The sequence below is a fragment of the Gobius niger genome (genome assembly GCF_951799975.1).
Source record: "Gobius niger genome assembly, chromosome: 1".
Taxonomy (NCBI): domain Eukaryota; kingdom Metazoa; phylum Chordata; class Actinopteri; order Gobiiformes; family Gobiidae; genus Gobius; species Gobius niger.
In genome coordinates this window covers 63850046-63875366 of record NC_136852.1, presented here as the reverse complement: position 1 = coordinate 63875366, position 25321 = coordinate 63850046, and the positions used below count along the sequence as shown (strand labels likewise).

Genomic DNA, 25321 nt, shown 5'->3' with positions numbered 1-25321 from the left:
GCTTTAACTACTTCACCAGGGGTAAACATTTGCTTGGTGGAAGGCCGAACTTCTTCATCATCAAAAGACCAAGGGCTGGATTCTCCAATAGTAGGCCGAAGTAAAGCATCAATTTCTACAAATACCAGTGTTGTACATCATATAGAGCTGAAATGGGTGTTCTAAGCAATTTGAAAGGAATTGACAGTATTTGTCACATTTCCAGAGTACTTTAACAGGCATTTGATCCCTGATTTGTGTAATAATATTCTTCAAAATGATCTTAAGGGGCAGAGGTTCTGTGATGGAGGGCCGGTTTTGGCCCCCGGGCCTGATATTGCTTACAATTGGACGCACATCAAGACTACATCATAAAAGTATAGGCCATCTAAATGTTAAAGGAACCGGCCACTGTTTTTTCATACTGAGATATGTTCTTACCTGAGCCTAGGCAAGTTGATACATACCTGTCTTGTCTTTGTGCGTCAGTCACGCAAAATGACCAAAGATGTTGTTAGCCTTTGGCCTCTCCGAACATATTCCGGGATACAACGGGAGTGAAGTTGGAAGTTACTGCGTCTTCCACAGGCACGCACCAAGACCAGACAGGTACGTATCAACTCGTCTAAGCTCAGGAAAGAACATATCTCAGTATGTAAAAACGGTGGCCTATTCCTTTAACTTCTGCACTTCACAAGTAATAGGTGTTGCTCTGTATGTGATAACTATACATATCTTCATTGTGTTTTTTTAAGCAGCATGACCTTTTCTCTTGTGTCACAGGGAAAACATTCAAATGTTATCAATGTCTTGATATATGTGAACAAATATGTGTGTGTGTACACTTGAAAACCAGCTCTGCAGCTAATACTGACACATCAACAGAAATGTTCATTAATGTGTACTGTCCCTGTCAAATAAAGGAATGAATAAATCAATGAGATGAGGAGAATATGTAGGAATGTGAGTGAGCTCTTATGCCTGATCTGCTTATTGCTAGAAGGAGGTTGGATTATTTCAATACATTAAGAGGTGGATTAGGCTGACACTGACAGTGCTGACTTAACATGCTAGCCAATAGACAACAGGGTTATAAATATGCTCCTCACACAATCCTCACTGAAAACTAATATAGCATTTTATCCTATTGGACTACGAACTTGATTATGATAGACATATGACAAAAAAAACTGATACTACAAATTGCATAACTTAATGTGTCTGTCTGACAAAGTGACAAATTAAACATGGCTGACAAACTTTCTGTTCCTGTTCGACACCATGACCTTTGCCCTTGAAGGTATAACATGTCGTTGTCGATTAGTGTTTTATGACAATCTCCCAAAGCCTTGACCCGTGACCCTAAAAAAGAAAAAATCACTTCCTCTCCGGCAGCACGCTTGAGTGAAGGCACAGCCATGGGGTCGAGCTGCCACAGGTCTCAGGAGTAGCAGCCTTCACTTGGAAACAGCTCAGTGGATAAATCTCAGGTGTAATTTGCAGTGCAAGAAGCAACAAGCAGATGCACAAGGCCATGGCTGAAGTGACTGGTCATGGAAAAAATGATCATGTCAACCGGCAACCTCACACTTATCTGGTTTCCATGTGGTTCACAAAATTTCCCTTGTTCCAATCGGTGTTCTAGGCATCTGTATAAAAAATGGAGTCAACTGCTGCACATGTAGGTTTAGGTAACATTGTTAACAGTAGTAGGCCCCCTCCTGGAACCACCACCTTAGCGTGGCGGAGGGGTTTGATCACCCGAATGATCCTGGGAGCTCTGTTGTCAGGGGCTTCGTGCTTCTGGTAGGGTCTCCCATGGCAAACAGGTCCTAGGTGACGGGTCGGACAAAGAGTGGTTCAGAAGCCCCTTACGCTCAGATAGAATCGTGAGGCCGTCCTTCTGTGGACCCACGTGCAGGAAGAGCCATAAGGAGCTGGTGCAATGTTATTTGGGCCACTCCAACAACTGCCCCCACAACCTGGAAACGGAAAAGTGGAAGAAAATGGATGGATGGATGGATGGATGGATGGATGGATGTTAACAATAGGCCTGTTGCGATAATTACAATCAAATTATCGCTCCATAAGTAAAATGAAGGACGAAAACATTTTTAGACTTCATAAATGCACGGCATGCTGTGTATGCTCATTGCTTAAATACAGAAGCATGAACACTTTAACAGAGCTGAATGAGCTGAGTATCCATCTGCCAGTCTGTGTCGTCTCCCTGTGCGTAAAACCAGACCCTCAAAAAGAAGCTCAAAAGACTTCATGCCAAGTCTTTCTTCCTCAAGAGCAGAACAACCACAGTCTCTAGCCTCGTGACTCGCTGATGTGAGGTCTATTCTCTCACTGATGAGAATCTGCAACAAAAAGTTCATTCCTTGAAGGTCATCAACAACAGAAAGAGAGAGGGATTATTAAATGCTCTCAACAATTTGTACAAAATCTAGACCAAAAGCAACTTTTGCTCCATATTGTGCAAGTGTCAAAGAGAACAAAGACATTATACATCTAATATAGTGTTGTTAGTCCAGGGTGAAGTCTTATAGTTACACAAGCGTCTTCAAAGCAAACGTGTCTCTCTGTTGGTTTATTATATGTAAAAGTAGCTCAGTAAAAAAGGTTGTAATCCCCTGTTCTAAACCATCCCAATGGCCAATACAAAATGTGCCAATGCAAGATGTTGCACATTCCACTTTTTTTTCTATTTTCTCAAAGAAATCTTTACATATGACGCAATCATTCTCTTCTTGACTAAGTTTGAGGTCATTTTCTTGAATAGCTCGTCTTCTGCCTCCAGTTCACTTCCTCCCACCTCGTTCCCAGTCCGTGGTCTCTGAGGCTCTCGTGAGCGTCATAGTGGAGCGTCTCCAGGCTCAGGCCGCAGACACAACCCGCCCCGGACACCCCTGAGGGAGGCAGCCGCAGTAACACTGTCGCACACAGAATTAACAATGAGCAACATTAACATGCCGTTAACACTACAGCACAGGAAAGCCAACGTCATGATCAAAATGACTCAGAAACAGTCATTATTGAGTGTGTTTACAAGGGCTGGAGTTTCCCGGTTATTATCGGGAGTTACTAATATTCCGCTTTTGTATATAAATGCAGTTTCCCGATTATAAAAACCTGAAAAATGCAGTTTCCCGGTTATGAGAAACCCCGATTTTCCCCCTGGGATTCCCTGTCAGTGACTGAGATATAACAGCATGTATACGATATTTTCCGGTTTTAATAGTAAACAAACATGGCGGTAGCGAGTCTGAAGAGCTCCTGTTTCTGGAGTCAAGAGGAGAGGTTTTTATTTTAACCATGAAATAACTAAAAGCAGTGAATATCACTGCAGTTAGCACTCGTGCTTCACAGCAAGAAGGTCCCGGGTTCGATTCCCACCTGGATGGGCTTTTCTGTGTAGAGTTTGCATGTTCTGTCCGTGTCTGCGTAGGTTTCCTATATTAGGTATTCTGGTTTCCCCTTCCACTAAAAACATGAACAATAGATTCCCCTCTGGGGCCAGGACTCCCCTGAAAAAGAGTATATTAACCTCAATGGGACTTTCCTGGTTAAATAAAGGTCAAATTAAAAAACAAAAATGCTAAACTGTCGGCACCATCCAACCATTCCAAGGCAGCTGGTTTTCCTCCGGACACAGAGAGGGGTCCACCACAAAACAGAGCCGGTGAAAGTTCTCCCTCCACTAACTTTCAGGAACTCAGCTCCACACATAACAACCGGAATATGGCTAATAACCGGGAAAGTTGAGCCCTTGTAAACACACTCACTCTAACAGAAACAGATGGCCTTATCATACTTTTTGAATAGATAAATATTGAAAGAAATGTTCTCTGGGAAAGGGTCACAACCCACTGAAAATGGTTCCGCAAACCCCTTTTGGGTTCTGATCCAACGGGTCAGGGTTTCTAATCTAAAACATCATCAACAGCAGCTTTCAGAAGAGCTTGTAAGTCATCTTCCGAACACAATATTTACATCTTTAGAAGTAACGCAAATGGTAAGAGCAGATTGTGCACAATAGATTAATTAAGTCCACCACTTTTTACCATGGAATTTACAAAAAACTCTAAATTTAGTATTTTGCATCAAGGACACTCTGCTTTGTATCTAGTAGTGCAAAATATGTTGTTTGCTTTTTCTTCCATTAACCTATTTTTTAAACAAATTTACATATAACAACACTTTACATACAGTTTGTCCACTGTCCAATCTGAACTTTTGTTGACAGGACCTAAACATGCATAAGATTAAACCTCGAGCTATGTGCACTTGCCCTGTAACCTGCTCCAGACGGGTTGCCCCGGAGGAATTGAAATTTGTGTTAAATGCAAACTACCTGGACAATGAAATACTTTAACCTTAGTTTTCCTTTGAGCGCTCCGGTGCAGGTCACAATGGATGCCAGTCTGGAGAACTCCTGTCCTACCAGTCCATTAGTAGCACCTCTTTGTAGTGGCGGCTGCTTCCTGGGCTGCATTATTAATAGCTGCTGTTCACAGTTGACCTGTCGCTCACACACCTCTCTTAGCCTTCATGAATGAACCAAATGTCCTCTCACTATGGGGCACAAAGCATGCAAGATCATTACATAAAAGCAGCCTTAAAAGCGCCTCGAGAGCCCATTGGAGAAGGAGAAGCGCTATAAGACCATTTATCATTGAGCCGCTTTTTCTTGTTGGTTTTGTCAGTTAGGTTTGTAAGTGACTACCAAACGCTCAAGATTTATGAAGCTAAAATTCAAGATTTTTAAGCAGCTTTTAGTGAACTTTTGCATTAGAAACGTGTATATGGAGATTTCTGCCCTGGCCTCTAATCGGAACTTTAGATAATAATTACATAAACTATTGATGAAATGTCTTTGTGATGCGTTAAGTTGCATGTTACGATACAGTTGACAATAAAAGGCTCCCGTAGGGACAAATATAGTGTATTAGTGCATTTGTAGGCCGATAAGTAAGTGCTTTATTTGTCATTGTGCAACCGTACAACAAAATTGTGTTCAGGCGTTAGTCCTGAGCCGCTGCGACTGAGCAGTGCCGCCATCGTGGGCTGTAGGGGAAACCGTAGTAACCGGAGAAAACCTGACCTGCTGCCTTCAGTCTCCTCTGATCCTCTGAAACGGTGCAGCACCTCCAGGGTTTATCCCTATTTCAGAGCGTGGTGTCCTGCACTGATCAGCTCCCTCACCTCTTCCTTGCTCTCCCTCCTGCGCAGCTCCCTCCGCTCCACTCCAGCCTTTCACCATCCTCTGGGAATAGCAGTTAATCTGTTTTATTTTCCAGTGAACACCCATTAGCAAGAACAATAGAAGGCTTGTGTGGCTTGGCTGTGAGTCTTGGCTGGATACCTCCTTGTTTGTCCCGTTTTTGTTTCCTGTACTGCTTCTTGTGACACCTCCACTGTGCTGCAGGCGTGGGGGGGGGGATGTGTTATTAAATAATCATTAAGGTTATAGATATACAGGAACTTCATAACCTTAGCAAAGTCTCCAGCATGGTTTGCCTTTGGGGATTTGCTGTTTATTGGTCGGTTTCATGAAAGGGGCAACGTTTACAAAACGCTGCTATTGGACAGAGCCGAATGTAATATAGATAATTTCCACTGAAAAGGGGAGCGAGGCTGAGCGATCCGTCACATAGGGTTGTGAGAAAACTCCATTGACAACCATGTAATGAGGCTGTGTGAGGATCTCCCATCAGTTCTTTGTGTCTTCATCTGCTCTCTTCAAAACCACACGGCTAAAAAGAAGCAGGAAGAAAATAAAGGGTCTGTAGGTTTGAAGTAAATTACCCATGCTTATTTATTCAGCGATGTCGCCACGTACAGCAACCAACCCCCTGGGACTGTTCACAGGCCCCAGTGAGTGCCAAATCTCTGCTTCCCGCCCGGGGAGAGGAACCAGGCTGATCCGCAAAGCTGAAGACAAAAACGCAATTGTAAATGAGAAGTTGGAGGTCAAGAGCGTTAAAGTTTTTTGTTGTTGTTTTTTTTTTTTTAAGGGAAGATGTAGAGGTTTAGGGGGGGATAAAGCAATGAGACTGGAAAGATCTGGGGTGGGGTAGTGGTGGTGATGATGTCTCCCAAGGGTCTCAGAGGGAGAGGAAGACGGCACCCCCCGCGCACCAAACTCCACAGGGGGTCGGCTTTTTGTTTTGCTCGGAGAAAGGCTCGGCTCTGCAGGCATAACAGACACACACTCCACAAATGAGCTTTGTTTGGAGGGAGCGCTGTCTAATTTAGGCACGCATCTAGAAACAACAAAGAAGTGGAATTACGGAATATATTTGCAGAAGCATAAAAAAAAACACATGTCATGCACTTGGTTCCTGTTGAGCTAAATACATGCAATGAAATTTCTTTTGAAAATACAATGAACAATGAACGATTGGCCCGTAGCTGTCAAGGCGGTGCAATGTTTTTGGAAAAAGTGTAGACCACAAACTGTGCGCAAAATGGGGCTTGTGTCATTAATTCCTTTCTGAAATAACCCTCTTCATTTGGGCATTTCACAAAGAGAACAGGAACAGGAGTCTAAATCCAAATGCAATATAAATATTCGGTTTTCCATTCTGTCATGTGTTATGCTGTTAATTTCTGTATATCCCGCATAGATAATGTTGGTGCAAAGGAACTAATAATTATCCCCCCAGCGAGCGTGGCTTGATGTCCCAAGGAGTGCTTTAATATGATGTGGAACAGATTAGCAGCTACATACATTCTAGTCAATGCCAGACTGAGCAGGCGGCTTCTCAAGGTTAAACTGACTGCTGTCATCACCGATCAGCTCTCTGCGACTATCCAAGCGATATGCATTAGTATTTTCTCAAAATAGAGCAACATTTACTCGAAAAGTGAAATCACGGAGCTATGGCTGTGTGTGAAATTGTGTGCGTCCGTAACAAGTTCTGTATAATGAGGTTTGTGTGTAAGGCTGTACAATTAATTGAAATTTAATGAGGGAGTATTATGCTTTTTAGTGGGGCTGGGATGATCCACTTTTGTCAGCATCCGATCACGATACCCAGGAGCCGATCCGATACGTATTGCGATACAGTAAGTAATTATAAGTAACATGTTTAAAAAGTCATGTGTCTGTGTATCTAACACTTTGTTGGGTTGAAAATGCAATATTGATCCAAAAAAGGAAAGAGAAAATCCAGTAGTTTCACTTCCTGATTTTCATGCGTTCTCCACATAAGCCCCTCCTATTCCCCCTCCTCTTGCTCCCCTTTGCTGCTCAGCTATTTCAATGAAGACAGAAACATTTTTTTTTAAAGAAAAAACCGTTTGCTCGTGGCTGGAGTGAAGCTATGGCAAGTGTTTTTATTCTGCGATGAAATGAATAAGCTTAGCGAGAGTGCCATCGCGACTGATAGGAATAACCACAGGGAGAGATTCAAAGGTTACTGAAAGAGATAGTGGCTCAAAAGCACAACTTTTGCGTAATGCGTTTTTACAAGAGAACAACTTTGTGAAATGGCTTTAAAAAGTAAATTTTGCATAATATCCTCTTGCAGTATCAACTTTCATATCAATTATTGTCAAGGGTTTTTTAATGGTCAATCCAACAGACAATCCTGTGGAAGTATCAGGACATGGTTTGGAGTTTGGAGGAGTTCAATCAAGGTTTTTTTCCTGGTTGAAAGGATACTAGAAAGGAAACCAATAGTGTTTTGTATATATAAAGAAATAAAAAGATTTGACACAAGGGGAAAACATTAATTATTATTCATTTTTTTTGCTATATTGCCAAGCCCTGTGCATGTTTTATTAAATGTGTGTGTGAAATGATCATGATGGAAAGGCAAAACAGCTAAAATGTCTAAATCTCACATACAACAATTACACACAAAACATTTGCCACAGCCCTGCCAAGTCAGATAGATTCACAAATGTAGATACACACATATCTTTTTCCAAAACTGATTGCTCCACATCATAAGTAAGGCTGCAATATATAGCAATAGATGGGTTGGGTTTTATGACTCCGGTTTTGCTTCATAATATGTAATGAAAAAGAAGAAAGGTGTCTGCAAGACTCACAGCTACGTATGCCTTCTGGTGTTCTGGCTAATGGATGTTCTCTGAAGAATACAACATACGAACTGCTAAGCTCTAGAAGATGGGGAAAGATCCCCGCTCCCACCGCTGTTGTGGAGCAGACGGAGCTGCACAGGAGGAAGAGGAAGGAGGAGGTGGAGGAGCTGACCAGTGCAGGACACCACGCTCTGAAACAGGGACAAACCCAGGAGGCGCTGCACCATTTCAGAGGATCAGAGGAGCACTGAAAGCAGCCAGCCAGGTTTCCTCCAGGTGCTACGGTTTCCCCGACCTCCAAAAACATGCTGGTCAGGTTGGCTCACTGTGGCGGCGCGGCCCAGGACTAACACCTGAACACAATTTCGCTGTATGGCTGCACAATGACAAATAAAGCACTTACTTACTGAAACGTTCCATCCATTAAAAACACCATCCACTAAAAGCATGTGAATGAAAATTCCAACTATTTTCAAAAGCCTTCAGTCTGGCATAGAAGCAGACGAGAGCTCAAGAGCGTGTCCCTGAAATTATTTGTGAAAAGTCTTCACTCTTTCAACACCAACTGTTCCAACTTTATGCTTAAAGGGACTAAAATTCTGTATTTCCCACCCCCTACATGTTCCAACAATGTCCTAATGTGTAGAATGAGCTCAGACCTGTTCACCACAACTGCCTCCAAAATCCTGCACTGTCACTCAGAAAGTTGTTACTTCGGGTCCGAAGTCATGCACAAGCTTAATATAGAAGCTGCAGTTACACATATGACCTGAGGTGGCAGTAGTGAGTATACAATGACCAACTTGCATCTAGCCCCTTTAAATATGCCCAGAGTTTGCTCCAGCAATATGCCAGAGCTTGTGTGATGTTTGGGTAATCTTCCGACCTTACTATGATGTCAGTATCAAAGACAACAGTGCAAATGCTAAAATCAAGAAGGGAACCGAAAGAAGCTTTTTTTTTTTTGGAGACGCAGGGATTATAAGGCAACAAAACATCGCAGACATATTTTTATTGCGATATCAGTCAAGGCAACATCTACAAACAGGGCATCCGCTTTGTAACATGTTAAAAAAAAAACAGACTGGCTTTAGTAAAGATGATTATTTATTTATTATTTAGACATCATTCAGCCTTGCTTTTGTTTTAGTTAGAAACACTTTATCTGAAAACCATAGGATTTTTAGTTGGATTTTTTTAATGGAATATATAGCATCAAATTCAAATCAGTTATCAAAGACCGCATATCATGCAGCCGTACTTTGAAATCAAATGAAAGAGAGTCAGAGTTGGAGGTGTAAAGACAGAGGCAGGACGAGGGAGTTCCCCGAGGCAGGACTGTGCGCGTGTGTGTGTGCGTGTGTGCGTGCGTGTGTGTGTGTGTGTGTGTGTGTGTGTGTGTGTGTGTGTGTGTGTGTGTGTGTGTGAACTAATCTAGCGCACACACATCAGACATAGACGTACCGAGCTCCCTCAGTCATTCAGGCAGTGGCTCCAGTGCGCTCGGTGAGGACAGCAGCACACACCTCTCTCCTCCACTGTCTCTCTCTCTCTCTCTCTGCATCTCTATCTCCCCCGCGACGCCTCCGGCACCGACGCGCAGCAGAGGACCGGACCATCTGGAAAACAGTGGGCAGGTAAGGCACTTTTCACCCCTTCACTATAGTCCACCTGCTAAATTCACGAGGCTTGCTTATGTAATTGCTGAAAGTTTGTGGCATGTCTTTCGCACAAAGAGCGACTTTATCGGCGCCAGAGGTGTTGAAAGACTGATAAACATGACTGCTGTGTTGATGTGATGTTGGCATAATCATATTAACTCATAACTACATAGATTTGTGCCTTTTTACAATATCCTCAATGATTATTAAATGAAAAAACATGATCATTTTGAGAATGCTTTAGATTTGGTAAGATTTGATCCTTTGATTTCCTCCGGAGTGGAAACTAGAATCAGTGATAACAAAAGGTCAGAAAATGCAACAAAACTTTTTGCAAAAACACTGAATGAGAATAAGCTTAAGGTTAAGTCAATTATTGTTACCTTGTGGGAAAAAAATCACCTAATGAACTTCTTTACTACCTCACAAGTCCGTCTGAAAGCTCTAAGCTCATAATGCCTTGTGGTAAGCTTTAATACTGATGACAAAGGTTAGTTGTGATGAGCTCTGAGAGCCTGTGGCAAGAAACCTCACAGTTTTTAACTTCCAGTCGGGGCGGTCAATTCAGTCAAATGATTAGCTTTAGTTTTAGGCTTGTTTTTGTCAATGTATCACCGTATGATTGATGTAAAGTAACTAAATACGACACTTTTAGTTAAACCAAACAGTGTTTCAGAAAGTATTCAACATCTGCTTGGCCTCTGAGGACCAGACTTGTTCCTGATATGAAAGGACGAAGTTTAATTAAAGGGACTGGATGCAAGTTGGTCATTTTATGCTCACTACTGCCACCTCTGGTCAAACGCGTAACTGCAGCTTCTATATTAAGCTCATGCATGACGGCACGTCAGACCCGAAGTAAGAACTTTTTGAGTGCAGGATTTTAGTTGTGGTAAACAGGTCTGAGCTCATTCAACACATTAGGACATTGCTGGAACATGTAGAGGGAGGAAAATACTCCATATAGTCCCTTTAAAATGGTGTCACTGGGAGTGTGGATCTTGTTTGTCCTGTCTGTCGTGTTTATATCTAGTTAAAACACGTTTTTAATAGTCAACAAAAACACCTCAAGATTTATAGTTGATAAGTTACTTTATTATTATTGATCATTCTTTGTATGTTTTCAGTAGATTTAGTCAGCAAAAACATAAAGAAAACTATGACATGATTATATTCGGAACAGAATCATGCAGTGGGGCAGACCAGGGGCAGAGTATGGGCAGACTAGGGGCAGAGTAAGGGCAGAGTGGCTCCCGGGGCCCAGCGCAGTGGTCCTGACCTTCAGCGTGTTGATACAGCCTGCACACAGGCAGACAGACAGTGAGTGAAGGATGAATGGATGCATTGTGTCGTTGCGTCTGAGCGAGGGGGCGTGGTCTGTGCGTATCAAAACAAGCTGTGAGCAATCAGAGCTGTGCGAAAGGTGAATGCCACATTGAGACTAAACTCGTGAAGCCCGGTAGCCACAATATCTTAATTATAGCCGAGCCAATGGTTTCATGGTGATGATCACAAAGCTACATCGTAATTATTAGACCACATTGCTGGACTTAAAGGGACTATACAGAGTTTCAAAATGTTAAAATCAGACCTGTTCATCACAACTGCCTCTAAAATACTGTCACTCAAAAAGTTGATACTTCATGCAGTTACGCATAAGACCTGAGGTGGCAGTAGTGAGCATAAAATGACCAACTTGCATTTAGTCTCTTTATGGCCAATGTTTCGAAAAATCATCTATTTTCTTCTTCCCAGGCCTGGTGTCGAAACGTCAGCCTTATTTCCTCATTTTCCCGGCTGATTGAGAATTTTTGTGGAATTAGACCAGACGAAAAAAAAGTCACTTGAATGAGAGGTGAAGATACAGATTGTCTACCCACTGAAAACCTTTGGTAAAATAGAGCATTCCTGCGGGTGGCAAATTTAAACTTGATTTAATGTATCTTCAGTCACAAGTGAACCTTTTATTTTTCTCAAATGCCATGATTTAAACCTTGGTCACAAAGGTGAGTGTCATTATATTGTTGGCTACTTAGCGCAAATGTGTCTCTAATGAGTTATTATGCTAGTTAGTTTAAACACACATGCATTTAGCACCTTAACAACAACAAACCGTAACACTGAGTTAGTGCACTTCAGAAAAGTTGAAGTGCCCCCGTGAAAATCCAACCAGAACAGAATTGGAATCAGCCAATTAGAACAGAGCGCTTTGAGGCAAATCAATTATGGAGTAATTGCAACATAAAAAACATGACAATAAAGTGAAGCAAACCTTGATCTAATTCAGCGTGTTTTTAGAGAAGCAACAAACTATGCTGCTTCCAAGTGCTTAAGACGAGGAAGCTTCACTGCATGAAATACACAAATCCTTGTTTGTTCTAAATCCTTATTCCGCGGGGAGCTGGCACTGCGGGGCCACTGGGAGCGGAAAAATATTAGGTTTGAAGAAGACGCTGAAACAAAGAGAGTGAAGAGACGCTGAGAGGGACGACCAGACACTGAATGAGACACAGCTCAACAGCAGCTCTGAGCTCTTTAGGCCAAGTCCACCTAAATGACTGACATGGGACATTTTGAAAGGTTGAGATTAGAGACAGTGAGTGGCCCACACAAAGGCGGGCGGTGCATGTGTGCCACCTTGGGAGCACGGTACATTATGGCTGTTGGGCACATTAAAGGGGCATTAGTTGAAGGAGCGTGCACTGAATAATGCATGGCTTTTATTTATGAGCAAAGTGCATACGTACGCTGAAGCTCACTGAGGCGCACTGTGCGCACTCACACACATAGACAGGTCCTAATTTCCCTGGACTCGCTCTGAAATCTGGCATATGCATCCATTTCATGTTCATAAGTGGAGAGTGTCTGCTTGACAGTGTGCCGCCTGAGTGTGTTTAAAGAGGGCTATTATTCTGATTGTGTGACCTAAGAATCGTTGACAGTCCTCGATTCCTTCTGATGGCAAGAAGTTAAGCAGCTTCACTGAACAGTAAGGGCTGACAGAGCTGCCAGCAAGGCCATTAACTAACCCTTTATGCACTTACAGGTTGCATTCAGCTGACTGCCCACAATCCAAACTTTCACATGTCATTTCTGATTATGTGCTCACTAGGCAGGGATCCAGATTAATATTCCGTGTTGGTTGCACCGGTTCATCCAAGTTTTTCATTAAGCAACATAACATTACTGTATACCATAGAAATATTTCAAGTCATTTTCTATAACCATATATTTACATAATACCAGGACTCGCTTAAAGCAGTCCTATGTAACTCTTCCCCCTAGAGGCCATAAGCGCAACTGCAGGTGTAGTAGCAAGTTACGATTTTTTAACTTATTAATTGTCTTGGAGAGTAAATACTACGCTGACAGGAAAGGCGAAGGGAGAGAGGGTTACTGTACATCCAAATATACAATAGAATTTTTTTTTTTCACTCAAACTTGGCTGTAAATACTGTTTAAAGTGACGTTAGCCCGCAGTTAGCTTTGCCCGTTAGCATGTTAGCTTCTTCTTCATGATTCCATTAGTGTGTATTGCTTTCTCCGCACCGTGGGCAGTCAAGTTGCAAACATGGTTTTCTGGCCAGAGACACCGGGGGAGATGAAAGACCCTCCAATCATCCCATAAACACTTGTATCACCCCCACAGGGACTACGGAAAGGGTTTATTAAGGTAAATAAGTTACTTAGTACTGCTTTAATTCTGATTAATTCATTACATGTGGTTTAGTGCAATTACATAAATTAATCAGAATTAATCACACTTGGTTTCCTTTTCCCTGCAAGACGTAGCTTAGAAACGAACACCGCGTAAAGCTTAAAACAATTGGGGCGGTAGAGCGGGTCAGCGAAAGGTCAGGCGTTCAAATACGGTTGTTGTGTCCTTGGGCAAGACACTTCACCCACCTTGCCTCCAGTGTCTGCGTACACCGGTGTGTGAGCTTAATTTAGAAGGTGCAGTTACATGTATGACCTGAGTTGGCAGTAGTGAGTATAAAATAGCCAACTTGCATCTAGTCTCTTTAACGAACACACCTTAATACAGTATAGAGCGCTACCTATAAGTTGAGACCATTTACCATTTATTCACACAGTTAAGCCGACATGAACTTACTTAAATTAGATCATTTGACTATTCTCCAAAATAAATCAAACTGCTTTTGCCTTTGAAGTGTTTGAAATGATCACACAGGCCTCACATCGCCACTTAGAATAAGATAAAATGTAGGAAAATACAAAGAAGCATCTAAGATATACCCCTAACCCCTAAATAAATCATGCTTAAAATATTCACTGCGATAAATTCATTACAAAGGCCCTAAAATTAAATCCCACAACATAAAACATACCATTTAATAATAATAATATGGTATTATAATTTTAGGATGTTATCCCTTATATACAAAAACAATATAACAACCACAATTAGTCGCACTTGGTCACGTTGGTGCAACCAAGGAAAAATATTTAGTTGAGCCCATGAAATTTTATAACTAAAGGTATCAGTCTAGAACCAGGCATCAAGTGAGTGGTTCTCAAACATTACATTAACATTACATTGATGGAGTTTAGCTGGGTCGCCCACTGCTCCAGGCCGGTTGCACTGAAGCACGAGAGATAAATGATCTGGACCCTTGAGTGAGGCCTGTGTTGCCTGCAAACTCGAGAAAGGAACTTGAGGCCAACACCAGTCACCTGCTCCGTCGAGTACGGGGCTTCTCGGCTCTGCTTCAGGGGGAAGAGGTGACAAGAGTCCTGCAGGCGCCCAGATGGAGGAGCGCAGCAGGACAACACCTTTGCAGTCATTAGACAAATGTGTGGGAACTGCTTGTGCCTTGAGGACAGCACTGATCCTTTAATATAAGTTAATAGTTGTGGGAGTAGAAACAAAACTTTAAAAATGTCAAGCAGGAAAAATCACAATCATCATTCAATTAGTCATATCTCACTATAGAAAACAACACTGGAGTTGAGAAAAGTGAGTCTGAAAGCTGTTGCCTCACTTGAGTAATACTTTGGCATGAGGTTTGCTCAGAACATTAGCTTGTTGCCATACTTCAGATGCCCTGGATACCTCAACATGTGACAATACAGTAAAGGCGTAAACAGCAAGGGGGTTGTTAACACTAGAACACTATATTCAGGGTATGGCATGTAATTTGTCCTCATTTTCTCTGGCTTGACATGTTTGTGCAGTTATTATTACTATCTCACTTCCTTCTGTGTGGCATGCAAATAGCTACAATTCCCATACTGTACCAATGGGCCAGTCCACACGCTGTTATAATAACGTTAGCATAAAAAAGTGCAATAAAACTTCACTGTTGTAAAGGTATGGTTAATACCTACCATAGAATGCACATCATCTAAGAAATCATGTGGACTTTAATGGCCAACTTCCACTGCTTTTACCCAAATGATGATGAACATATGCATTACTGGTCATTAAAATTAACCATGCAGCTTGTAAGTTGCACTGGAATCCTGCTTGCGATCCTTGGGTAGAGCCCCAAGACAAAAAAAACAGAAAAAGCCCAATGAAGCAAAATCTAGAGCAAGGTCATGAAGGACAAATCCAAAGTGTCCGGAGGGAAGAGTCAGCTTCGGCCGTATAGGATGACCTTGATGCTTTCCAGACAGCAGGGGGGCAGCGGGGTACAGGCTCGGTGGCGATGTGTTACTGATGGCTCTCATTAATGCGCTGTGTTGTGGTGCAGCTGAGGGGAAGTGAATGCTGTGTAGGAGTTCAATATGGAGGAAGGCAAAGATGTTAACAACAAAGCGCCTTCTGCCAGACATATGTGCTTTTGGCGGCAAACAAAACTGCAACGCTTTTGAGCCAAACCCGAAAGGCAATGGTTGTGTGCAATGATATCTGAGACAGTCGGCTTGTGGGCTGAAGGGGGGCATGAGTCTGGTTAAACAGTGGGAGACCTATTTTAAGAAGGAAAGCATGGGCTACCAGTAGGACGCGGTGAAAATAGCATCACTGACAATGCTGATGCAATGTCATTTGCCAAGTTAAGACACATGATCTTGTCCAAGCAGAACTCTGTGCATCAGAGGCAGAATTTGGGGAAAGCTCATGCTGAACTGCTGTGGTTTTTGAGTTTGAATGTAAAATATGGAATAGATTAGCCAGAAACTTTAAACACACAGTTTACCCCCATTCGGATTTTGAAAAGCTACACTCAAAATCCAAATCCTTATGTGTGTTGGAAGCTGCCTCCATCTGTAGGTCCATGTTGACTCAAAGGCTGAACACCAATAATGATTTGTTTTGCACAGTAAAGCCAAAAGCATCCAGTTTAGTTTATTATTGTCACCACAGGACATCGTTTGGCCAAACACGGCACCAACTGTGGCTTCATCTGCACCTCCTTCCACCACTCCCTCTCTGATTTCAAACCTTCGATAATCCCTGGTCTCTGGGGTGTGCTGCCAGGGTGAGTGGGATCTGAACCGTTGTCGCCATGGTAAGCTACCTTCACGAGTCCAAACACACCTGGTGATGCAACTCCTTCACTTTGTCACTCTTTGTCACCCCTCGAACCTCCTTTTACACATACGTGTTTACAAACACCATCTGTCCTCCTCTGCACTGCGCGTGTACACACAAAGCACACGCCCCACATAATATTTAGACTCATTGAGCCGTGATGATATTGACCAGACACTATGAGCCCGCCCCCATCTGTCCACTTTCCCTGAGAGCAGACGCCCACATGCACAAGTGTGCCGTTCACACGTACAGGATGCTCCGTTCGCCCCAATAACAACACAATCACCCCAGGACAGAGTCAGATTAACCAACACCCTCAGATATTGGCTCAGTCTGGGCCCGATCACAGTGGGGTTAAGTCCACATTGACAGGTCAGGCTCCTCTCACTGTCAGGCCAAGCTGTCAAGTACTGCCACACACCTCATGACTATGTGTGGATTAGTCATTTCCCGCAATCATAGGTAAACATACAATTTGTTTCTGGCTAATCTCATGACTCCCTCATACTGCAGTGACTTTATTGTAACAGGCCCCGCACTGAGGTTGGTGTTCTGGTGCAACTTGGAGGAAACTAAAAACTTAGTGACAAAAACAGCTGGACATTCTTTGCATGCAGTAAATAATAAAGTAATTTTATCAAACAAGGCCTCATTACGGTAAGATCACCTACAAAGCACTGTCGAAAATCCTCGGATGATTTTACTTTACCCAATTTACCACACAAATTCCCAATCCTCTGCTCTTTGCCCTTAACTCGACGAAAGAGCGCCGCCAATTTTCCCGGGACACGATACAATATTCATGACACACTTAACCACACACCCCTCCCAGTGCCCCCTTGTAACGCCGAGTGCCCCCATCGTGCGGCTCACGCTCACACATATGCACTCAGGCTTAGACACAGCAAACCCACACATGATGTTTTGGTGTTTAATGGTTGACCCAGATCTTGAAGACGTGAGGATGAGGAGAGAGCTGGGGGGGGGGGGAGGGAGTGAGAGGACAAGAAGCTTTTTGTGCGAGGGAATAAGATGATGAGGGGCCAAACAACGCTGGGCCCGGGTCTTTTGTAAAAGGTCTAATTTGAAAAGCAGCAGGGGCCTGATGGGCAAAAGAGATGGACACAGCTCTGAGAGGGTCGGGCTGGTGAGCATGGTGTGAGTGATAAAAAAGAGGGCGTTGAGGGAAAAAGACGCTGACAAGAGGGCAACATGCACCTGAGCTAGTATGGAAGACTGACCATTATTCTGTGAAATTATTCGCCTTTTAACAGTCCAAAATGCAGATGTTTGGGCCTGGTTAATACTATCTAATCACAGCCCAAATGAAACAAAAAAAATGTATTAAGTTTAACGTCCTCAAAAGCATTGGCAGTAATGGGGGGGGGGGGGTTCTCTTGAATGAGACTGGTGTCACCTTAAAGGACTTTATGCCACAAGATTAGTGCTGCACTGCCCATTTTCTGAAGTTTTCAAGCTGTGAAATCATTGAGAATAAACTGTTAGCTGATCGTTTCTAGCTCCCAGCATACCCCCCTGCTGCGCATCACAGTTGCTCACTTGAATTATTATATGCAGGTTTTGCATGAACAGTTGATAAATTCATGCTATATTTTGATGCTAACAGCAGTTTTTAAGGCCCTGGTGAAGCACATTCTCTGCATAGCGTTCTTAATGCTGAAATACATTGGTCTGCTTTGGAAGCAATTCTTGTTACTTCTTGCACAGCTTGATCTATTGTAAAGCTCCATCTGACAGTTGACTATTTCCTCCTCAGGCGAACAATGGGAACCGGATAAGTAATACATTGTTATGCTCTCTTTGTTACTGTGGAGGAAATCATCTCTGTGGCTATAATGAATGTGCATGTGATTGGTCGAGAGCCAGATCAAGGCCGGGGATGTGTTTGAGCAAATACAGGGCTGCAAAGTGCAAGTAACATGCATGTTAAGATTAAGGAAGAAAAAACGGGCGCGGGCAAATGTGATAACCTACAGAGCAAACAGCAAAGGCAGGAGAAGACCAGTCGATGAAGGGGCAGAACTGAAGAAGAAAAGAAAAGGGACACAGCGAGTTTTATCTGACTCCTGCAGCCTCTGCCATTTGACAGCCTTGGCTAAATCTGCGGCGTTCCTTCATACCACCCCCTACCAGGGACAATCTTCTTCTTAGCCTGGTGTGCACGCTCCCACTGTACCTTAGGCCCATCCGCCCCCCCGCCCCCCTCCCCTCCCCTGCTGCTATGGCACGTCTCGGCACCATAATCCTCTCTCCCCGCCCCCCCAATACCAACTGATATTTGTGAGGGGCAAGACACAAAGACAGAGGCACCACTATTGCGAAAACGGCACACCAAAAACCCTTTCATTAGAGGCAACGCTATGTTTTGCTCACGAAATGTTGATGATATACTTGATTTGGTATTTTTGTATATATTTCAACATTTCATCTGCTCACAGCACTATACGACTTACCCAGAACACTGAGACAGCATCTGCCGTTCACACTCAATTGCGCTCCGCTGCTCTGATCACTCTCTTCTCCCATTCCTGCGCCTTTGCTTGTGTTTGTCAATATGGCAACTTCAAGCATCATTGACATTCTTGGCTTTGTTCTGGAGTACTTCCTCTCCTTGTCCGTGCAGGCTAATGGGAAAAAAACAAGACGTGATCAGCAGGGACGAGGACAAATAAAAATGATGCCGAAAAGCCTCATTGATCTGGCAAAGCTACAGACTTAGAAAAGCTCCCAAACTGAATATATGGTCGCTGGAGATAATTATTGACATATTATCATCTGTATTCTTTTAACATCAGATGTGCACCATTTATTTGGGTTTGGGATTGACACAGAGAGGAGTATAACTTTGCAACTTCAATTAAACAAGTTGACGAACTGTAATGACTTTAAATATAGTTTTATGCTAATATTTTACTCGCAGGAAAAGTTAAGTAGGTGTGTACGCAAAGTGGTTCCTCCCCCCTAAAACCCAAGGCTATCTCAATCCCTACTCACCCAGATTAAAAAGTTTATCTAATGGAAATAGTCCGGGTCGGAAAGGTGTGCTAGTGTTTTATTTATGAGCCGCTGAGAGGGTGCTGCAGGGCATCCCCATTAGCATGGTGCTGGGGTTTGTAACAGTCAGGGACTTATTCAAATACAGAGCAGACTGCGGCAGTAAGGAGAGAGCTCAGGGTTAAACAGGACATGCAGAGGTGAGGGGACGGGTGGACTGGGAGAGGTCAAGGGGGAAGAATGGAAATGAGGGGAGTTGACAGCATGGAGATATTCCAGCATGCGGACACTATAGCGACAAATGCGACGACTTAACACAGAGCAAATGTCTAGCTGCTCAGCTCCATTTTGATTGTACAAACATGACCGAGCTGTTACATCTTGCACTGAAGTTAAAGTAGGACATTTGATATGACACTGGATAACTAGACATATTGCAGGAGTTATATCCGCCTCCAGCAAAGCTCTGCGATAACTGTGACTGGCTCATGTAATAGACTCATGTCAACACAAGTGAAATCATGTGGAAGACAGGTTTGACTGCATACCTTTTCTTTACTGGGACTAAAGATGATTTCAAAGGTTTGACCTACATCAAATCACAAAGAATTGAAGTTTTTCATAGCGACTCAATACAGGTTCAATGTCTGCCATGTCAATATAAATGTGTCTGAAACTAAAAGGCTTCAACTCTTTTAGGTTGAGCTTGAATCAAAATTAATGCAGACAATGAAGATGACAAACCTCACAGCTGCAAGTGAGAATGCTCTATGTTCGGTTACATGTGGACTGTTCATGGTCAACTACAGCAGCGTTTCCTAACCGGGGATAAGGTATTTGTTTTGTTTTTTAATACAACACTCTACTAAACTCACTCACTGAATAATTTGAGTTTAGTTGATCACTTGTAAAAAAAATATTGGCAGGATTCTCAAGGTTGGGAGCCACTGAACTACAGCCTGATCTGGTCATGGACTGTGGACTGTATGGACTGTCTAGATAAATGTGCACGGTCCCTATCAACACTAACTAACTCACTAAATAATGACCTAACCTGATACATAAAATGAATCCACAAAGGATGCTTCTCATGACGCCACCATCTCCAGGCCAGGTGATAACACACAAGGTCAGGGGTACATACATGCTCCCTCAAGGTGCAATTAGGCCACGGCTTCGAGAACAGACAGACATGCTTCTGTTCCCAGGCAAACAACATTGTATCACTAATTAAATAGTCTATCACATGAGGGCCACGTGAGCTTTGGAGCAACAACAATAATACGCAGAAGTGATGGGCCAGTGCTACGCAAATGGAAAGAACCCAGGGGTTATATTGTTTACAGGTATAAAACAGTTGTGCCACTTTTCCTGCTTTTTTAAGAAACAGCTTTGGAAAAAAAAGGTTGCCAGCCAATTCATTTGTGGTCATGTATATAATGTGTCATACTGGGCGATCATGCAGCACTCATGCCTCACAGATAGAAGTCCTGTGTTTAATCCCAGGGGCACTGGTTTCGACTACCACTAAAAACATGTGCAATAGGCCCGGTTGAGGGAGAGTGTGTTTGAGAGCGCGAAAGGGGGACAACGGATGGAAATTAGCCAATGGCGTGTGTTAGCGTGTTTACAGGCATGAGCCCCTTGTGTGTTCATTAACAAGCACTGTCCCGATCAAAACAACAAAAAATAATGCTTCTTTCACAGCCAGGTTTGACTATGAGAGTGACTAATAAAATGTCAGCATTGTGATGGTCATTTGCAATGCTTTAATGTGTTTTTTTTTTATGTTCTTTATGTATTTATTAGTCACAACAATACTACAGAAGGATATTAGCTAAATCCGGCATAATTATAGCAAAGTGTTTTTACGGAATGTGTTCATTAATACGCACTGTCATCTTCAACTAAATGCAAAAGGGGCATAAAGGCCAACCAAGGTAAATGAGCTATTGGAGCCTATACTGGTTTTGACAAAGCAACTGTGACAGGGCCTAGTCGACTTGAGCCACTGAATCTACTTAAACCTAAAAACTTTTTCTCAAACCAAAGACTTTGGCACTGGAGTACCTACTACCTAGTCACTATGTTTCAAACTTTCTTTTTCATGAGGAGTTCAGCTCAGTAGGGGGTTGATGCTCTTTGGAGACAACCTTAGCCTCATAACAACATTAATTTTACATGCATTGCATCCCTGTCAGTGCTAGATGAAGATTAATATTTTAATATGTTCTGGCAGTAATCACACAGTGAGCCTACATTTTGAGCTGAAGCCAGCAGTGCTCTGACTGGCACTTTGTAGATGGCACATTTGTACAGAGAATCTCACATGTGGGATCATGAAACAGCACAAAGCAGCTGCTGTACAATACAGAGCCTCGTGAGATAAAAGACTTTCCTCTGCAGCCTCCCCCACCACTGGGAAACATGAAATTCTCCTTTTTACCCCAGGTTTGGTGCAACTGGCTGACATACAAACTGCTTGGACTGTCAGTACTCTTTCAAAATCTCAGGCTAGAATGATGTTTGAATTTTAATTACAAGCTGTAAAACATATAAATGCAAGTTTGGTAATGCATGTGGTTTTGTATTATGGCATTAGAATCAGAGGTTGTTTTCATTTCATCATATGTAGCTGCAAGGGGAAAGGTAACATGGGCAGAAATAAGGAGCTGGACCAGTCGGCAGAAGTTGAGGTCTAGAAGTTGATTGCTGGTTCTCATAGACCAGTGCATCAACAACATTGCACATAGTTGTTTTGTTTGTGTATTTTGTTGTCTTTTCTTTGTTTGTTTTTGTTTTTTTTGGGGGGGGGCTTTATTCCAAATGTGGATAAAAGAATGATGGTCAGATTATATGTGATGTCACAGACGAGTAATAGCCTGTTTATCTCACAGGTGGTCTAGCAGACACACTCCCATTGTGGCCCCCTGCTGACGAACAACGAGCGCGGCCGGGTCCCATCCTGACAGCTACATGAGTGTGTGCTCATAGGCGCTTCAGTGTGTGAGAGGCACCATGCTGTGGACAGTGCTCCTCGCACTGCTGGTGCTTGTGCTGCTGCAAACTCAGCTGTCGATGTGCCTGAGGGAGTTGCGCTCTCACTCTTCTTCCTCTTCGTCCTCAACTCTGTACAATGGCACCCAACAGCGCCTGCCCGGGGCCATAATCATCGGTGTGAGGAAAGGGGGCACCAGGGCTCTATTGGAGATGCTCAACTTACATCCTGATGTGAAGGTGGCAAAGGCTGAGGTAAAAAAAAAAATGCTTTAAAACAACATACTTGTTTAAGGGATGGCATAAAGGCGATGTGTGACCCAACTGTTGGATGAATGTGAAAGCAATAGGATCTAGTCTGCAAATGTTTATTTTTGAGCATTCTGTCTGTTCGGTGTCATAACAGGGCGAGTACAGTTTTAAACCACAGCTGCCAGAGAGTTTACTTGTGCGTCTTGTGTGTCTGTCAGGTGCATTACTTCAACGTGGAGGAGCACTATCGCCGGGGTCTGTCCTGGTACCGCTCTCAGATGCCCTTCACTCTCCCCCGCCAACTCACCGTGGAGAAGACCCCAGGCTACTTTTCTGCTCCTGAGGTGCCGGCTCGAGTCTGGGACATGAACCCCGCAGTGCGCTTGCTCCTCATCGTGCGTGACCCCGCGGAGAGGCTTGTGTCTGACTACACCCAGGTCCTCCACAACCGTCTGACACGCCACAAGCCCTACCAGCCCCTGGAGGAGCTGCTACAGCACAAGGGCCACATCAACCCCAATTACAAGGCACTGCAGAGGAGCCTGTACCACCAGCACCTGTCCCGCTGGCTGGAGACCTTCCCCCGGAATCAGATTCACGTGGTGGACGGTGACGCGCTCATACGGGACCCCTTTCCAGAGCTCAAGAAGGCCGAGCGATTTCTTGAGCTGCCTCCCAAAATTAGCCCCAGCAATTTCTATTACAACACAACCAAGGGCTTCTACTGCATGCAAACAGATGGACATGACAAGTGCCTGGATGAGTCCAAGGGCAGGCCGCACGCCCCGCTAAGCGCCCAGGCCTTCAAGAAGCTCTGTCACTATTTCAGAAAGCCAAACAAGCTTTTCTTTGAAATGGTGGGTCGATCCTTTTCCTGGTGCTAATTCTTAAGGAATAAAAGACATTTGGGTAAACATATCCCATTCAGGGTCACATTTGTTGAAACTGTAACAAATTCACTCAGGTATAAAAGTGGCCAGTTAAAAGCGGTAGCATCTAAGGACTCCTATCTTGGAAACCTTTACAATGTGATCATTCTGGTGCCTCTGAGAACGAATGTGGCTTGAACTCATGACACCTGTACCATAAGTGTTGACTGAATCGCAGGAAAGGTGTACAGAGCGGAAGGTCGACTAACTAATTGTTGCACTATGAACTTTGACTCTCATGTCTACCCATCTATGATGAAGATAAACTCTGGGTAATGCTTTTTGTGGGTAACTTGTGTTTTAGCTTGATCATTTTGTATACTTCAGCTTAGTCCAATCACATGATTTTTGCTGAGTGTAGCATAGTGGAAATTGCTTTGGTTCATTTTGCTTTCAAGGCCAGTGTGTTGGTACATTTTGTGCCAGTGTTTTTGTAAGATTCCAATAAAGATAGTTTAGTCTTACAGCCTCTTAGTGTTTGCACCATGTGTCCATGTTGTAAATGCGGATCTTAGCTTCAAAAAGCTTTCAAAAACACACATGTCCAGAATGATTGGTCTGTATGTTTCTAATCCAACCCTTCCCAAAGACCAGCACATCGCAGATCTATCCCACCGGGCTCCCAACAATATGGATTCACTATATTTTCAAGAAGTAGGAAATGTTTTCATAATTAACTATAGCAACTAAGTAACTATACTATTTTTTGTTCTTATAGCCAGACCTTAGTGTTGTTTTTTGTACCTGACGGTTTCTGCTAGAACTGTGGCCTTCTTCGGAGGTGACAACCTCTGTACGAAAACCAACACGAAGGTCTGGCTATAAGAACAAAAAATAGCATCATTCTTAGAGGACCTGATGAACTTAACTGGACTAATAGTAACTATAAGTTACTACAACTAAACAAAAACACCTTTCATAGGTATTCATTTTTTGTAAATGTTGTGTACAACCTTTTGAGGCCTGCAGGGGGAATAGCTGGCTGTATAACAGAGAAGTTCAAAACTTACTAATAAGTTGAGAACCATGACATTATCTGTCAGTCAAATGACAAAAATAGGCCCTAGTGGAAGCAGCTGACCTCTGTCTGATGCTGAGCGTGTTCTTCAGAGAGAACCTGTAAGACAGAGATAGAAAGACATAAGATGAAACATGGTCTTGGATCTTTGAAGATGCAGGCGTGTGAGGCTTTCAAGAGTTCAACAACTAAAAACTCAAAGTTATGCATTCATCTCGCCTCTGCGTCAGCGACCAAACTAACGTGTTATATTGTTTCGCACACACAGCTTTTTGTTCCTGTCATTTGTTCCTTTGAGCCTGGGTGATGTATTCTTGAGATCTCATCACTCATCTCCATATCATTTGCAGCTCATAAAAAGATGAGACTGACATTTTGAACTCCAAAGGCAATAATAAGATGCCTCTGAGGTGTTTAACAGAAGAAGGGTTTCAGATATGTAAAAAAAAAAAAAAAGCCTAGGCCTAGGCTATCTAAAATACATAGAATATCCAATCACTCTATTATTTTTGTTTTAAATAGCGTTTTACAACAACCACGTGACGTGTTGATGCCCAGCAATAAAACATGAAAACACAACACAAATCCATACAAAGTGTCTAAATACTTAGTCTAATAGGCCTACATTTAGGCTCGTAGAAGCAAAAAGAGAGGGCCTACAGGCTATCTCGATTTGTCTGGTCCAGGTTTAAGCATGGCAATATTTTCAAACCTCAAAACGATGCTCAAACTTTCTCATTGGAAAACAACTTGCCTGAGTGTCCGCATAGCACACGTCGTATCACGGCGATCCCTTTCTAAAAGCAACATTAAAAGGAGGGGGCCCCCTCTGGTGGACAAAGATAGTAGAATCAATGTCATCCTTCCGAATTGATCAAATGTTTGGTGCAAGCAGAGGTGGCATAAA

At 43.0% G+C, this 25321-nt stretch overlaps 1 protein-coding gene across 1 annotated transcript; it reads left to right on the top strand.

Moving 5' to 3' along the window:
* Positions 1–9541: 9541 nt before the first annotated feature.
* On the top strand, positions 9542–23940 carry hs3st1l2 (heparan sulfate (glucosamine) 3-O-sulfotransferase 1-like 2). The gene is made up of 3 exons (XM_079572736.1): positions 9542–9677; positions 22116–22470; positions 22686–23940. The coding sequence occupies exons 2-3, from the start codon at positions 22237–22239 to the stop codon at positions 23349–23351; spliced, it is 900 nt and encodes a 299-aa protein (XP_079428862.1). The 5' UTR covers positions 9542–9677; positions 22116–22236; the 3' UTR covers positions 23352–23940.
* The last annotated feature ends 1381 nt before the right edge of the window (positions 23941–25321 follow it).